We start from the raw sequence: 17,589 nt of genomic DNA on the forward strand, positions 1-17,589 counted from the left end.
GTGGCCATCTTGGGTGGGCTCTGGTTTCAGGAGTATGGTGGATGGAGGGCGTGAGCCCTCACGGTGGAAATGGCTGATTTAAAAGGGGGTAGGGGCAGAGACCCTTTGTGTGAAGATGGCTCGGGTGATTGAGGAGTATGTGGTGTTCAACAAGAATGGGGAAGTGTTGCCCTCGCTACTGTGAGAGGCCCTGAAGGCGGTGGTACGAGGGGAGATAATTTTACACAAGGCACAGAAGGAGAGGGACGAGAAAGGAGTGCCATTGGTTGGTGGATGAGATCCTGGAGGTAGATGGCAGGTTCAAGTGACCAAGACCAGAGCTTCTGGCTAGTAGAAATAATAATAATACTCTTTATTATTGTCACAAGTAGGCTTACATTAACACTGCAATAAAGCTATTGTGAAAATCCCCTAGTCGTCACACTCTGGTGCCTGTTCGGGTACAGAGGGAGAATTCAGAATGTCCAATTCACCCAACAAGCACGTCTTTCGGGACTTGTAGGAGGAAACCAGAAGTTGCAGATGCAATTTGATCTGCTACTTACTGAGAAGGCGGTGCATCAGTTGCGGCGCTCAAGGGGGGTCGTGGTCGTGTACGAGTATGGGGAGAAGGCCAGTCGGCTTTTGGCTGGTTAGCTGAGGTGACAGGCAGCCTCCAGGGAGATTATACAGATTTGGGACTCAGGTAGTAGGTTAGTGATGACAACAGAAGAGGTTAAGGACATCCGGTTGCGGCGATGCGGAGCTAAGCCGCACATTTAGGCGGCTCCCGCTAGAACGGACTTTTGGGCTCCCCAGAGGAGCCCCAACGGAAATCTTTTGACCGATTCCAGTGTGGGAAGGTGAGAGCAAGGTCCCCCTTCTGTCGTGTATGGAGGGGACCAGAAGTGGAGCGGGGGAAAAAGTGGCTTTGGAGCAGCGGCAGAAACGAGGGGGAAAAAACAAGATGGCGGAGATCGAGCAGCATGGGGGCCAATTCAGCAGGAGTTTCTCAGGCGCTGCGTGGAGGAGCTTAAAAAGGAGGTGCTGGCGCCACTGCTGACTGCGAACGAGGGGCTGAAGGAGACCCAGAAGGTACAGCTCCAAGAGGTGAGGGACAAAACCACCGAGAATGAGGACGAGATCTTGGGCCTGGCGGTGAAGATGGAGGCGCACGAGGCGCTGCACAAGAGGTGGGCCGAAAGATTAGAGGACCTGGAGAACAGGTCGAGGAGGAAGAATCTCCGGATTCTGGGTCTCCCTGAAGGGGTGGAGGGGGCCGATGCCGGGGCATATGTGAGCACGATGCTCCATTCGCTGATGGGTGCGGAGGCCTCTCCGAGCCCCCTGGAGCTAGAAGGGGCTCACCGGGTCCTGGCGAGGAAACCCAAGGCCGGCGAGCCGCCAAGGGCGATAGTGGTGAGGTTCCATCATTTCGCGGACAGTGTGTCCTGAGATGGGCCAAGAAAGAGCGGAGCAGTAGACGGGAGAATGCAGTGATCCGAGTCTACCAGAACTGGAGCGCGGAGGTGGCAAAGAGGAGAGCTGGTTTCAATCAGGCCAAGGCAGTGCAGCTTAGGAAGAGGGTGAGATTCGGAATGCTGAGACCTGGGGATGGGGGAATTGGGATAAGGCCGCAACAGGAGCTGCGCCATAGGGGGCGGGGCTGGCTCAGGAAAGCGCAAGCTTTTCCCCGCGTTAGGGAAGGGCTGAGGGGGAGGGGTGGAGGAGCGCAAGGAGGCGGGGGGATTTCCACACCGGGGGGGGTCAACGGGAAGGTGGGGGAAGCCGGGGTCAGCAGACTTAAGGAAGTATTATGGGGGGAGCAAAAGAGCTAGATCTGGATCTTTTTGGGGGGGGGGGGGGGATAGGGCTGCTGCTGCATTGGCCAAGGGGGAGCTGAAAACGGAAGAGGTGGTCGGGGCGGGGGTTCCCTGTCTGGGGGACTGGAGGGTGCGGGAGGCGCGGGCACGGGACGGGCCTAAACAGGAGATGGCTAGTCGGCAGGGGTGGGGTGGGGGTGGGAAGCCCCCCAATCCGGCTGATAACGTGGAATGTGAGGGGCCTAAATGGGCCGGTTAAGAGGGCCCCGAGTGTTCACGCACTTAAAGGGACTAAAGGCAAACGTGGTCATGCTTCAGGAGACCCATCTGAAAGTGGCAGACCAGGTCAGGTTAAGAAAGGGATGGGTAGGACAGGTATTCCATTCGGGGCTGGATGCGAAGAATAGAGGGGTGGCAATACTGGTGGGGAAGCGGGTGTCGTTTGAGGCCAAGAACATAGTAGCGGACAATGGAGGTCGATACGTGATGGTGAGCGGTAGGTTGCAGGGGACGTGGGTGGTATTGGTAAATGTATACGCCCCAAACTGGGACGATGCTGGATTCATGAAGCATATGTTGGAGCGCATTCCGGTCCTGGAGGTAGGAAGCTTGATAATGGGTGGGGATTTCAACACGGTGTTGGACCCAGCACTGGATCGCTCCAGATCTAGGACCGGAAAGAGGCCAGCTGCGGCCAAGGTGCTTAGGGGGTTTAATGGACCAAATGAGGGGAGTGGATGCGTGGAGGTTTGCCAGGCCTCTGGCCAGAGAATTTTATTTTTTCTCCCACGTACACAAAGCCTACTCCCGGATAGATTTTTTTGTTCTGGGCAGGGCGCTGATCCCGAAAGTGGAGGGAACGGAGTATTCGGCCATAGCCATCTCAGACCACCCCCCGCACTGGGTGGAACTGGAGTTGGGAGAGGAGAGGGACCAACGCCCATTGTGGCGGTTGGATGTGGGACTGCTGGCAGGTGAGGTGGTGTGTGGGAGTGCATTGAAAGGTATTTGGAGGCCAACAACAACAGGGAGGTGCAGGTGGGGGTAATATGGGAGGCGCTGAAGGCGGTGGTCAGGGGAGAGTTAATCTCCATCAGAGCTCAGAGGGAGAAGAGAGAGGGCAGGGAAAGGGAGAGGTTAGTGGGAGATTTTAAGAGTGGACAGGAGATATGCAGAGGTCCCTGAAGAGGGACTACTCAGGGAGAGGCAAAGTCTCCAGACGGAGTTCGACCTGTTGACCACAGGGAAGGCAGAGGCACAGTGGAGGAAAGCACAGGGGGCGACGTATGAGTATGGGGAGAAGGCGAGCCGGATGCTGGCACATCAGCTCCGTAAGAGGATGGCAGCGAGGGAGATAGGTGGAGTCAAGGATGGAAGGGGAACAACGGTGCGGAGTGTGGTGAAAATAAATGAGGCATTCAAGGCCAACTATGAGGTGCTGTACAGATCCCAACCCCCAGCGGGGGAAGAGGGGATGCGACGATTCTTGGACCAACTGAGGTTCCCGAGGGTGGAGGAGCAGGAGGTGGCTGGTTTGGGGGCGCCAATTGGGTTGGAGGAGCTGATTAAAGGACTGGGGAGCATGCAGGCAGGGAAGGCCCCGGGACCGGATGGGTTCCCGGTTGAGTTCTATAGGAAGTACGTAGACCTGTTAGCCCCGTTGCTGGTGAGGACTTTCAATGAGGCAAGGGATGGGGGGACCCTGCCCCCGACAATGTCTGAGGCGATGATCTCTTTGATCCTGATGCGGGATAAGGACCCACTGCAATGTGAGTCGTACAGGTCGATCTCGCTCCTCAACATGGATGCTAAGTTGCTGGCAAAAGTGCTAGCTACGAGGATTGAGGACTGTGTCCCGGGGGTGATTCACGAGAACCAGATGGGATTTGTAAAGGGCAGGCACCTAAACACCAATGTGCAGAGGCTCCTAAACGTGATTATGATGCCATCGGTGGAGGGAGAGGCGGAGATAGTGGCAGCTATGGACGCGGAGAAGGCCTTTGACCGAGTAAAGTGGGAGTATCTCTGGGAAGTGTTGCGGAGGTTTGGGTTCGGGGGAGGGTTTATTAGCTGGGTTAAGCTCCTACATAGAGCCCCGATGGCGAGTGTGGTTACGAATTGGCGGAGGTCGGAGTATTTTCGGCTGTATCGAGGGACGAGGCAGGGGTGCCCCCTGTCCCCCGTTGTTTGCATTAGCAATTGAACCTTTGGCCATGGCATTAAGGGAGTCCAGGAAATGGAGGGGGTGGTCCGAGGGGGAGAGGAGCATCGAGTGTCGCTGTATGCAGACGACCGGTTGCTGTATGTGGCGGATCCAGTGGAGGGGATGGTGGAGGTCATGCAGATTCTAAGGGAGTTTGGGGACTTTTCAGGCTATAAGCTCAATGTAGGGAAAAGTGAGCTCTTCATGGTGCATCCAGGGGACCAGGGAAGAGGGATAGACGATCTACCATTGAGGAGGGCGGAAAGGAGCTTTCGGTACTTGGGGATCCAAATAGCTAGGAGTTGGGGGGCCCTGCATAAACTTAATTTGACGTGGCTGGTGGAGCAGATAGAGGAGGACTTCAAACGATGGGACATGTTGCCACTCTCGCTAGCGGGCAGAGTACAGTCGATTAAGATGGTGGTCCTCCCGAGGTTTCTTTTTGTGTTCCAGTGCCTTCCAATTGTGATCACCAAGGCCTTTTTTAAGGAGGGTAGGCAGGAGCATTATGGGTTTTGTGTGGGCGAATAAGGCCCCGAGGGTAAGGAGGGGGTTTCTGGGGCGTAGTAGAGATAGAGGAGGGCTGGCGTTGCCGAATCTGGGTGGCTACTACTGGGCAACCAATGTGGCGATGATCCGTAAGTGGGTGATGGAGGGAGAGAGGGCGGCATGGAAGAGGTTGGAGATGGCGTCCTGGAAAGGAACGAGCCTGGGGGCGCTGGTGACGGCACCGCTGCTGCTCTCGCCGACAAGATACACCACGCGTCCGGTGGTGGCGGCAACGCTAAAGATCTGGGGCCAGTGGAGACGACACAGGGGTGCGATGGGAGCCTCGGTGTGGTCCCCGATCAGGGGTAACCATCGGTTTGTCCCAGGAAGGATGGATGGGGGGTTTCAGAGCCTGCATCGGGCAGGGATTAGAAGAATGGGGGACCTGTTCATTGATGGGATGTTTGCAAGCCTAGGGGCGCTGGAGTAAAAGTTTGGGCTACCCCCGGGAAACGCTTTCAGGTACATGCAAGTGAGGGCGTTTGTGAGGCGACAGGTGAGGAAATTTCCGTTGCTCCCAGCACAGGGGATTCAAGACAGGGTGATTTCGGGTGTATGGGTCGGAGAGGGCAAGGTGTCGGCGATATACCAGGAGATGAAAGAAGAGGGGGAGGCTTTGGTAGAGGAGCTGAAGGGTAAATGGGAGGAGGGGTTGGGTGAGGAGATTGAAGAGGGTCTGTGGGCTGATGCCCTGAGTAGGGTTAATTCTTCTTCCTCATGTGCCAGGCTTAGCCTGATACAGTTTAAGGTTATTCACAGAGCGCATATGACAGGGGCGAGGCCGAGTAGGTTCTTTGGGGTGGAGGACAGACGTGGGAGGTGCTCAAGAAGCCCGGCGAACCATGCCCATATGTTCTGGTCGTGCCCGGCACTGGATGGGTTCTGGAGGGGAGTTGCGAGAACCATATCTAAGGTGGTGAAAGTCCAGGTCAAGCCAAGTTGGGGGCTAGCACTATTTGGCGTGGCGGACGAGCCGGGAGTGCAGGAGGCGAAAGAGGCCGGCATTCTGGCCTTTGCGTCCCTGGTAGCCCGGCGGAGGATCTTGTTAGTGTGGAAAGATGCGAAGCCCCCCAGTGTGGAAGCGTGGATAAATGACATGGCAGGGTTTATCAAGTTGGAGAGGATAAAGTTTGCCTTGAGAGGGTCTGTGCAGGGGTTCTCCAGGCAGTGGCAACCGTTCCTAGACTATCTCGCGGAGCGTTAGATAAAGTTCGGTCGGCAGCAGCAGCAACCCCGGGGGGGGGACAGGGGGGAGAAGGGTGGACGGGGAAGGGGTTTTTTCCTAGAGGCACTTGAGCAAGAAAATACATAAACATTTGGGAAAGTCGATATGTGCGGGAGGAATCCAATGTGCAAAGTTCTATATTATGTTGAATTGATATTTTAATGTCTTGCTATGCGACGTTTCTTTTATTTTTTGTTACCGGGGGGGGGGGGGGGGGTTGTATGTTCTATATTATGTTGAATTGATATTTTTATGTCTTGCTATGCGACGTTTCTTTTATTTTTTGTTACCGGGGGGGGGGGGTTGTATGGTTGAAAATGTTGTTGATAAATTCTTAATAAACATATTTTTTTCAAAAAAAAACAGAAGAGGTTAATGGGGCATTTGTGGCGTTTTATAGGACTCTTCACAGGTTGGAGCCGCCGGAGGAGGAGACAGACAGGTTGAGGTTTTTGAATGGAATGAGGAGGAGGATCGGGAAGGGATGGAGGTGCCGCTGGAGGAAGTCAGAACAGCAATTGGGCGAATGCAGATGAGTAAAGAGCCGGAGCTCGATGGGTTCCCGGTGGAGTTTTATAAAACCTTGCTGATCGACTGCTGGTGGAAATGTTTGAGGACTTGGTGGCTCAGGGGTCTCTACAGAGACAATGATGCAGATGTCCATTTCGCTTCTGCTGAAGAAGGATAAAGGCCCGGTGAAGTGTGGGCGTACCGGCCGATTTTGCTACTAAACATAGATGCTAAGATTTTGGCTAAAGTGTTAGTGCTGAGGTTGGAGGGGTGTCTCTCGCAGGTTATTGGGGAAGACCAGACAGGGTTTGTGAAGGGTAGGCACTTGTCATGCAATGTGAGGTGACTTTTGGGTGTGGTCTTGTCCCCGGTGGAAGGGAGGGAGCAGGAGGTCATTCTGGCATTGGATGTTGAGAAGGCCTTTGATAGGGTAGGACGGGGACATTTGTTTGCATGTGTTAGAACGGTTTGGGATAGGGCCCAGTTTTGTGGCGTGGGTTGGTTATCATATAAGGCACCTAAGGCTAGTGTTTGTACTAACAATGTGAGCTCAGGATATTTTCAGTTGCACAGGGGAATGAGGCAGGGGTGGCCTATGTCCCCACTCTTGTTTGCGATGGCCATTGCCCGGAGGGCTTCGAATAGGTGGAGAGGGATAGTTGGGGGTTTGAACACAGGGTTCGGGATTCTCCAACAATGGAGCTATGTCCCCACGCTGCCAGAAAACGGGCGCGAATCACTCTGGACTTTTATCTCCGTTTTTAAGAGGGCTTGCAGGGCCCCGGCGTGCGCTGCGTAGCTCCTGCTGCCAATACGGGACCGTGCTTACGCGCGCAACGGCCGATGAAGGCAAGTCCCAGCCCCCCCCCCCCCCCGGCAGATCGTGCGCACCCACCAATCGGTGGACCCCCGATCGTGGGCCAGGCCATCGTGGAGGCCCCAGCCCCCACAGACTGATCAGTTGAAGGTAGTGCCCCCCCACCAGGACGGCCACCGCAGCCGCGACGGCGAGCTCCCGCCGGGTGGAACCATACAAGAACCACGCCGGCGGGAACTCGGCCAGTCGACCGCGGAGAATCGCCACGGAGGCCTCTTTCAACGGTCCCTGACCAGCGCCGCGTCGACCGCGCACACGTGGCTGCCCGCGATTCTCCGGTCGCAGGAGAATCGAGCGAAGGCGTTGCAGGTCCGACGTCCCATTCGCCGCTCCCGCGCCGGACGCAAGGGCTCAGAGAACCCCAGCCAGGGTGTCCTTTTATATGTAACAGACCCGATCCCCACAATGAGTAATATCATGGAACTGCTGAAGCGATTTGGGCTTTTTGAGGTATAAATTGAATTGGGGGAAAAGTAGGTGTTTCCTGGTAACTCACCCAGGAAGGAGGGTCAATCTGGGTATGTTGTCGTTTCATTTTATGGGTTCCCATTTTAGGTATCTAGTGGTGCAGGTGGCCGGGGATTGGGTTGGGCCCGACTTCGGAAATTGAATTTTACAAGCCTGGTGAACAGGTGAATGCAGACTGGAGGTGGGACAGCCTCCCTCTGTCCTTGACTGGCAGAATTCAGTCGATTAAAATTAATATCCTGCCATGTTTTCTGTTTTTATTTCCGTGTTTGCTGGGTTTTTTATTACTAAAATCCTTTTTTGTGGGGAGTGGAGAGATTGACTTTGATGTTCATTTAGGCAGGGAAAGTAGCCAGGATTAGAAAGACAGTGCTTCAGAGAGATCAGCAGTCAGGGGGCTTGACACTGCCAAGTCTGATGTATTATTAGGCAGCGAACGCTAGGAAGGTGCTGGGTTGGTGTTGTGGATCCGGAGGCTTTACGGGTGGGGATGGAGTCGGGGCTAAGGCTGTTGGTGACAGCTTCTCTCCCTTTTTTTCCCCGGAAGGTCCTTACGGAATCCAGTGGTGGCCTCCACACAGGGGCTGTTTAGCACAGGGCTAAATCGCTGGCTTTGAAAGCAGACCAAGGCAGGCCAGCAGCACGGTTCAATTCCCGTATCAGCCTCCCCGAACAGGCACCGGAATGTGGCGACTAGGGGCTTTTCACAGTAACTTCATTTGAAGCCTACTTTTGACAATAAGCGGGTTTTCATTTTCATTGGAAATATGGACACAATTTCAGCAGCACGTCAAATTGGGGGTGGTATCCAAGTTGGTGCCGGTTTGTGCCATGCACGAGCCGGCGAGGTTGAACGCAAGGCTCAGGGGATGGAAGGAGAAGAGGTGCTGTGATGAAGGATTTGTTTTTGGAGGCCGATTTCCAAGCTTTTGAGGAGTTGGAGGAGAAATTTGGACTTTCGCAGGTGGATACATTTACAGATAGATATTTACAGGTTTGTGACATGCGTGACTTTCCAATGTTCCCGGTGGTGCCCCCTTCCTCATTGTTGGAAGAGGGTTTTGTCACTGGCAGGGGCGGAAGTGGGGAGTAGCTCGGGGGTTTAAGGGAGGCTTATTGCGGAGGAGGCAGTATCCTTGGAGTGGGTTACGGCCAAGTGGAAGGAGGAATTGGGGGCCGAGCTGGAGGAGGGGTTGTGGTGCGAGATTCTGGGCAGGGTGAACCTCGCATGTGCAAGGTTAGGGCTGATGCAGTTGAAGGTAGTGCATAGGGACCAATTCCCCAAATCCTGGATGGGCAGGCTATTTGTGGGGGTGGAGGATGAATGTGAGCATTAAGGGTGGGGCCCGGCTAACAATGTGCACATGTTCTAGTCGTGTCCTAAGCTTGTGGTATCCTGAGTCTCCTTTTTTTGGCACCATGTCGGCGATCTTACAAATTGAACTGAAGCCGTGTCCCCTCAGGGCCACATTCGAAGTATCAGACCTGGCGGAGCTGCAAACTGGTGTGGGGGCTGATGTTTTGGCCTTCACCTCGCTGCTTGCTCAAAGGAAGGTGCTAATGGGTTGAAAGTCAACTTCTCCACCCAGCGCCTCGGTATGGCTGGGGCTCTTATGGAATTTCTGCAACTCAATGGGGGGTGCAATTAAAGGGTTTTACAGAAGATGGCAGCTGTTTATTTTGTACTTTAAAGAGCTGGTCACCATCAGCTGTTAGGGGGATGGGAGAGTGTGTTCTTACCTGTTATTGTTTTTGTTATGTATAAAATTGAAAAAGTCGAATAAAAATATATATTTTTTAATTAGTTCACGGGCTCAGAGGTAGAAAGATAATTGGTAATAAAGAAAGGCTGTATAATATCCTAACATTTGCAGTACAGATGAATATCCTCTTTTCCTGGATTAGCGATAAATCTCCTCAGTTCAGAATCGCCGTAAAATTACCAGAATGTATCCCAAGGAATTCTTAACCTGTATACTCAGATCCATATTGGATGCATTCTGAAAGTTATGGCACCCTATCTCAAATATATAGGTTCTGTAATGTCTGACTCGCACCTAAAGGTTTTCCATAAGCAATGTAACTCATGGCGCCATTCTCTTAGATCATAGAATTTACAGTGAAGAAGACCATTCGGCCCATCGAGTCTGCACTGGCCCTTAGAAAGAGCATCCTACCCAAGCCCACGCCTCTACCCCGTAACCCAGTAACCCCACCCAACATTTTTGGACACTAAGGGCAATTTATCATGGCCAATCCACCTAACCTGCAAATCTTCGGACTGTGGGAGGAAACCGGAGAGTCCAGAGGAAACCCACGCAGACGTGGGGAGAACGTGCAAACTCCACACAGTGATCCAAGCTGGGAGTCGAACCTGGGACTCTGGAGCTGTGAAGCAACTGTGCTAACCAGTGCTACTGTGCTTGCCACGTTGCGCTCAAGCGAGAGCACAAAGTTGGAGAATCTCAGGGGAGCCCTCCAGAGGGCCTCCCAGCAGTTTCCGTGCTTCGACTCAGATCTACTCAGGGACAGGCCTCCCTCAATTCTCTGGTCTCCCCAGGGAGGCTGCACCCGGGCACCAATCAGCGCTTGGGTCACTGTGTGGAGTCTGCACGTTCTTCCTGTGTCTGCGTGGGTTTCCTCTGGACTCTCCGGTTTCCTCCCACAAGTCTCAAAAGACGTGCTTGTTAGGTAAATTGGACATTCTAAATTCTCCCTATGTACCCGAACAGGCGCCGGAGTGTGGCGACTAGGGGATTTTCACAGTAACATCATTGTAGTGTTAATGTAAGCCTACTTGTGAGACTAATAAAGATTATTAATAAATAAGGGGACAAAAATAAGGGCACAACTCCAGTTGTGGTCTCACTGGTACCCTATTCAACTGTAGCAAAACATCCCTACTTTATATTCCATTCCCCTTGAAATAAATGACAATATTCTTTTTGCTTTCCTAATCACTTGCTTTGTCGGCATATTAACTTTTTGTGATTCATATACCAGGAGACCTTTGTACCTCAAGAGTTCTGCAATCTCCGTTTAAATAACATGCTGTTTTCTATTTTTCTTGCCAAAACGGACAAGTTCACATTTTCCCACATTATACTCCATCTACCAAATTTGTGTCCACTCACTTAATCTATCTATGCCCCTTTGCAGACTCTCATGTCCACTTCACAACTTACTTTCTCATCTATCTTAGTGTCATCAGCAAATTTAGCAAACATACAAGTTGTTAATAAGGGGCTGGTTTAGCACAGGGCTAAAGAGCTGGCTTTTAAAGCAGACCAAGGCAGGCCAGCAGCACGGTTCAACTCCCTTACCAGCCTCCCCGAACAGGCACTCCACGGAATGTGGCCACTAGGGGCTTTTCACAGTAACTTCATTTGAAGCCTACTTGTGACAATAAACGATTTTCATTTCATTTAATATAAATTGTAAATAATTGAGGCCCCAGTACTGATCTATGTGGCACTGCACTCACCACATCTACCAACCTGAACATGACCCATTTATGCCCACTCTCTACTTTCTGTTAGATAACCAACCTTCTATCTATGCAAAAATGTTACCCCCTAAGCCATCAGCTCTCATTTTGCGTAGTAATCTTTGATGTAGCACCTTCTGGAAAATAAAGTATGGCACATCTACGTTTATCCACGTTGCTTACTACTTCTACAAAGAGCTCCAATAAATTATTCAAACATGATTTCCATTTCACAAAACCATACGGACTGATTGCATTGCATTCTCAATGCCTCGCTGTAACCTCCTTAGCAACAGATCTGCAGGCTCCACAGGACTGCGCTTGCCATTGTCATTTTTGATACCTAGGTCGATGCCAGGTGATCTATCCAGTTTAACTCCTTTTTGTGTACTTTATAGTGGTCTGAGCGGCTTGTCACGAGAGGGAGGTTAAGACTGTGGGTCTGGAGTCACATGTAGGCCAGGTCAGGTAAGGACTGTAGATTTCCTTCTCTAAAAGCACTTTAGTGAACCAATTGACAATGGTTTCATGGTCATTATCACCAAGACGAGCTTTTTAATTTCAGATTTATTAATTGAATTTAAATTCCTCCAGGGCTTCCAGGGATTACTAGTCCAGTGACATTACCACTATGCCACCACCTCCCGACTCCCTAAAGCCTGCCATCATCTACAAGGCACAAATCAGGAGTGTGCTGAAATACTCGCCACTTGCCTGAATGAGTGCAGCTCCAACAACACTCAAGAAGCCTGTTTGGCTGGCACGCCATCCACCACCTTCAATGTCGACTCACTGCATTCCCGACGCATTCGACAGCAATGTGTACCATCTAAACCAGTGAGCTCTACCACCTAGAAGGACAAGGACAGCAGATGCATGGAAACACCACTACCTACAAGTCCCCCTCCAAGCCACACCCAATCCTGACTTGGAATTATATGGCCATTCCTTCACTGCGGCTGGGTCAAAGTCTTGGACCGCTCTTCCTAACAGCACTGTGGGTGTACCTACACCACCTGGACAGCAGTACAAGAGCAGCTCACACTACCATCTTTGCTTTTTTTTTTAAATTTAGAGTACCCAATTCATTTTTTTCCCCAATTAAGGGGTAATTTAACATGGTCAATCCGCCTACCCTTGCACATCTTTGGATTGCGGAATGAGACCCAAGCAGACACTGGGAGAATATGCAAACTCCACTTGAACAGTGACCCAGGGCCAGGATCGAACCAGGGTCCTCGGTGCCGTGAGGTAGCAGTGCTAACCACTGCACCACCATGTTGCCCTCCCACTACCATCTTCTCTTTTTTAAAAAAATATGTTTATTCAAGTTTTCCAACAAAATTTGACAAAACCCCCCCCCCAATAACAGAAGATAAAAGAAACGTAAACACAACAATTAAACATTGTACATTGTACACAACATTTACATTGCGTTCCCCCATGTAATAGCCCCCATATGACATTTAAAGGTACTCGTAGGGAACCCCCCCCCCCCCTCCACCCACCCCCATTCCCCCCCCCCCCAACAGAACCGCCCCCCCCCTAGGGTTGCTGCTGCTGCTGACCTTCTAACGTTCCGCGAGATAGTCTAGGAACGGTTGCCACCGCCTGAAGAACCCCTGCACAGACCCTCGTAAGGCAAACTTTATCCTCTCCAGCTTAATGAACTCTGCCATGTCATTTATCCAGGCTTCCACACTGGGGGGCTTCACATCCTTCCATAATAACAAGATCCTCCGCCGGGCTACCAGGGATGCAAAGGCCAGGATACCGACCTCTTTCACCTCCTGCACTCCCGGCTCGTCCGTTACCCCAAATAATGCCAACCCCCAACTCGGCTTGACCCGAACTTTCACCACCTTGGACATAGTCCTCGCAAGACCCCTCCAAAACCCCTCCAGTGCCGGGCACGACCAGAACATGTGGACGTGATTTGCCGGACTCCCCGAGCACCTCCCACATCTGTCCTCCACTCCAAAGAACCTACTCATCCTCCACATCTAGCCCTTTTGCTCCCCCCAGAACACTCCCGTAAGTCAGCTGACTCCTGCTGACCCCGGCCTCTCCCGCCATTCCATCGACCCCCTTCAGTGTGAGAATCCCCCCTCCCTGGCAGTCAGTGTGCGCCCCCCTCCAGCACCCCCCCCCCCGTCCTTCTCTAGCGCGGGAAAAAGCCCGCGCTTTCCTGATCCGTCCCCACCCCCTCTGGCGCAGCTCCTTTTGCGTCCTTACCCCAATTCCCCTCCCCGGGCCTCCACTCCCCCTATTCCCTCGTGGGGGTCTGCCCCTCCAGCGCCGACGCACACACTCTCCCACAGTCTCCCCATCAAGTCCCTTCACCTATCCTCACCCAGAACCCAAACAAAAAGAACATTCCCCAAACGCAGCAAACATCCCCCCACGACAAACCCTCAATCTGAGTCCAACTTTTCAGTCCGTATGAAGTTCCATGCCTCATCAGGTGTTTCGAAGTAGTGGTGCCGATCCTGGAACGTGACTCACAGTCGCGCTGGCTGCAGCATACCGAACTTCACCCCCTTTTGATGGAGCATCGCCTTGGCCCGATTAAAACCAGCTCTTTTCTTAGCCACCTCTGCACTCCAGTACAGGTAGATTTGGATCTCCGTATTCTCCCACCTACTGCTCTGCTCTTTCTTGGCCCATCACAGGACACACTCTCTGTCCATAAAGCGGTGAAACCTCACCACTACAGCCCTTGGCAGCTCGTTGGCCTTGGGTCTCCTTGCTAGGACCCGGTGAGTCCCATCTAGCTCCAGAGGCCTCAGGAAGGTTCCCACGCCCATCAGCGAATTGAGCATCGTGCTCACATATGCCCCGACATCGGGCCCCTCCACTCCCTCGGGGAGACCCAGAATCCGACGATTCTTCCTCCTCGACCGATTCTCCAGGTCCTCAAATCTTTCCGCCCACCTCTTGTGCAGCGCCTCGTGCACCTCCACCTTCACTGCCAGGCCCAAGATCTCGTTCTCCGAGGCTTTTTTGCTGCACCTCTCGAATCGCCGCCCCTTGGGCCTTCTGGGTCTCCACTAGCTTCGCAATCGCCACCTTCATTGGCGCCAGCATTTCGGTCTTCAGCTCCTCAAAGCAGCGTCTAAGAAACCCCTGCTGCTCCTGTGACCACTGCGCCCATGCTGCTTGGTCACCACCCGCCGCCATCTTGTCTTTCCTCCCTCTCACTTTTCGCTGCTCCAAGATCACTTTTTTCACCGCTCCACTCCTGGTCCAATCCATATACTGCCGGGGGGACCTTGCTGTCACCTTCCCACACTGGAAGCCGTCGAACAATTGCCGTTGGGGCTCCTCTAGAGAGCCCAAAAGTCCGTTCTCGGCGGGAGACGAACGTGCGACCTACCTAGGCATAGCCGCAACCGGAAGTCCACTACCATCTCCTCATGGGCAATAAAAATGCTGGCCTAGCCAGCGACATCCACGTGCCGTGACAATTTAAAAAAACAATTCTAGCAACTTTCCTGCAACAGACGTTAAGTTAACCAGCCTGTAGTTTGCCTTCTTTCTGACTCTCTTCTTCCCTCCTTTCTTGAATAGAGTCACATTCACTATTTTCCAATCTGATGGAACCTTCCCAGAATCTAGTGAGTTTTAGAAAAATAAAACCAATGCATCTACTACCTGTGAAAATCGCATTCAGAGGCAATGGAAAAATCATAATGTGTGTGTTTTGGCACATGTTGTAGTAGAAGGAAGGCATTCTTCAATTTCAACTTGGTGCTAAAGCTAACCCACTTTCAACATAAAACCATCAACTTGGGACAATAAAAAGTTACAATTACCTTGTTGAAATCAGCACACTGTAAATCAACAATTTTAAAAATGCTGGAAGATGGCAACTTTTTCTGAGGTCAACATGGCCCCCAGAACACTACAATGTTCTGTGACATTCTACTTATATCAATTCAATGAAGAGTTAGAACACTAGACATGATGAATTGTTTTTGTAGAGTAAATAACAGTTCTGGAATGATGTGACCATTCAGGTTTTTTTCTACTTTATAAGAGCTCACTCATAGTGCCTCAGTAACCGGACACCTTAGCAACAACACCACCATGGAACCCAATCAGAGTTCAGTATGTCAGGAACAGAAAAGCAACCAATATTCTGCATACCGATTTTCTGCGTAAAGTAGGTCAGACATCTACTTGCATTTTGCAAACACGTTTCTTCTTCTTTTAGGGAAGCTAAAAGCCTCTCCCAACTTAAACCTATAGCAAAATTGCCAACTGTTTTACTTATTTTGTTGTAAAAGTTAGGTCTTAAGACTCAAATTTTGTAATTAAAATATCACATACAAAATTGTATTTATGAAAATAATTTTTTTCCATTTTTTATAATTTTACATCAATGAGTGACAGTCCTTGTGACTTACCGGTTCTTTTCTAATTCATTGTGTGTAGATCTGCAAGACAGAAAATTAGCAATTATTTTGAAAGCTTTTTAATATCTCCATCAGAACTGAGAAATAGCTTGATCACATTTAAATTCAATTAACTGTATTTTTTGTTTTGTTCCTCCAATACACTTCTTCCTCTATTGAAGTTGTCGACTTCTGTACACCACTCACCATCTTATCCAAATGGCCATTCTTATATCCAGGGGTGCCAGTGGGCTATTGGATTATGGGAGACATCACTGCTGAGCTAGGTCTTCTCTTCATCTAACATCTACACAGAATTTCCAGCAGAAATCACTGCTGGACAGCAAACCTATGCAAGAATGCTGATTGATTTTTTTTTATGTCATTAAAGCAAGGATGCTGAGGCCAAGAGGACTGTCACAAATAGAATCAACCAACTCATCACAGACCAATGACTGAATTTGAGACCTTTGTGGTCTTTTTAAAAATACATTTTGAGTACCCAATTCTTTTTTTTTCAATTACGGGGCAATTTAGTGAGGCCAATCCACCTCCTGCACATCCTTGGGTTGTGAGAGTTAGACCCACGCAAACACGGGGAGAATGTGCAAACTCCACACGGATAGTGACCCGGGGCTGGGATCAAACCCTGGTCCTCAGCGCTGTGAGGCAGCAGTGCCAATCACTGCACCACCATGCCCTTCCTGTTCTGAAGTTGATTTGCATACATTTATCTGTACAAAGATGTTATTCCTTTTCATAAAAACACAAAACATTCATAGAAACAAAAAGCCAAAAAAAACCAGTGAATTCCAAAGGCCTGCTGTGAATCATAGGAGAAAGATAGCAATCCAAAACATTCTTGCATTTGAATGGGCATTATCAGCAACAATGAAGGCTTGCAAGAACAAAAGCAACAGGGAGACATATAGCTGTGTGCCACCACTGTTCCTTTTTAATTTGTTCACAGGATGTGGGGTTTGCTAGTAAGGCCAGCAGTAATTGGCCATGCCTATACAATAGAATGGGTAGCTCACTTCAGGGGACAGTCAACCCCATCACGGTATACTTGGGAGTCACATATAAACCAGAACAAGTAAGGATGGCAGATTTCTTTCCTTAAAGGACATTTGTGAACCAGGTGAACTTTTAATACTATTCCAGTAGTTTCATGGTCACTATTACTGCTACTAGCATTTTATTTCAGGTTGATTTAACTAACTGAATTTTAAATCTCCCACTGCCATGGTGAGATTTGAAGCCATGTCCGCAAATTATTCAAGCAGGCCACAGGATTACTAACTAGCCTCACAACATAACCACCAGGCCCACTGTACACCCTCTCAATAGACAATTACCATAATCTGCAATTGGAAGGCAGGAGTTATGCACAAGACAATATATAGATTTCTTCACATAAAAAACTCCAATGAAACATTCATTTATAAGGACTAGTTCATGGCTCTATTATTTTAGCAACAATTCAAACTGCTAATATTTGAACATCACAAAAATACTTATCATCAATTGAAAGGATTACACCAAAGTAGAAATTCACCACTGTATTTCCATATAGGCAGTGTGCTAGATTTTGTCAGGAATTTCTCAATCAAAAGGGTTGTTGTCCCATGGGAACATGGAATTTTCCTGCTCTGGACTGCTCACTATTACACAAAATAGTAAATATCTCTATTGAGTCACTAGGAGGAGCCCATTTAAATTCAAATGACTGAAAATTAAATATACAAGTTAATGGAATTAAATTGTCACCCAAAACCAGGCGGCATGCATCAGTGGCACTTCAAAATAGACAGGACTGTCCTAACTAGTGGGTGGCACAGTGGCTAGCTCCGCTGGGTTTTAACCAAGTACCGAGACCCTCAGCTTAGTTCAAAGAGGGAAGGCAATTGACTAGCAAAAGCCTAAAGATGTTTGTGGAGCCAGGAGGAGCGCTCCAACTCCTTTCAACTCCACAAAAAACATTTCTGAAGAATTTCTGAGTGGTCTACTGTGATCCGTTTAAGGTCACTCAAGATAAAGAAATTACCAGTTGGAGCTTCAGTTCAATATT

The 17,589-nt window shown here is 50.3% G+C and overlaps 1 protein-coding gene across 5 annotated transcripts in view; it reads right to left on the reverse strand.

Moving 5' to 3' along the window:
* The window catches only part of mxi1 (max interactor 1, dimerization protein), a 157,858-nt gene that overhangs the window by 128,470 nt on the left and 11,799 nt on the right, over positions 1-17,589 (reverse strand). For all 5 annotated transcript variants that reach the window (XR_011935557.1, XM_072479523.1, XM_072479526.1 and 2 more), the window contains exon 3: positions 15,531-15,560. Coding sequence is in view for 4 of the 5 variants with exons in the window: in XM_072479523.1 (XP_072335624.1) it covers positions 15,531-15,560 (30 nt within the window). In the remaining variant the exon portion in view is untranslated. The remainder of the gene's footprint in view (positions 1-15,530; positions 15,561-17,589) is intronic.

This window comes from Scyliorhinus torazame, chromosome 16 (assembly GCF_047496885.1).
Source record: "Scyliorhinus torazame isolate Kashiwa2021f chromosome 16, sScyTor2.1, whole genome shotgun sequence".
Lineage (NCBI taxonomy): Eukaryota > Metazoa > Chordata > Chondrichthyes > Carcharhiniformes > Scyliorhinidae > Scyliorhinus > Scyliorhinus torazame.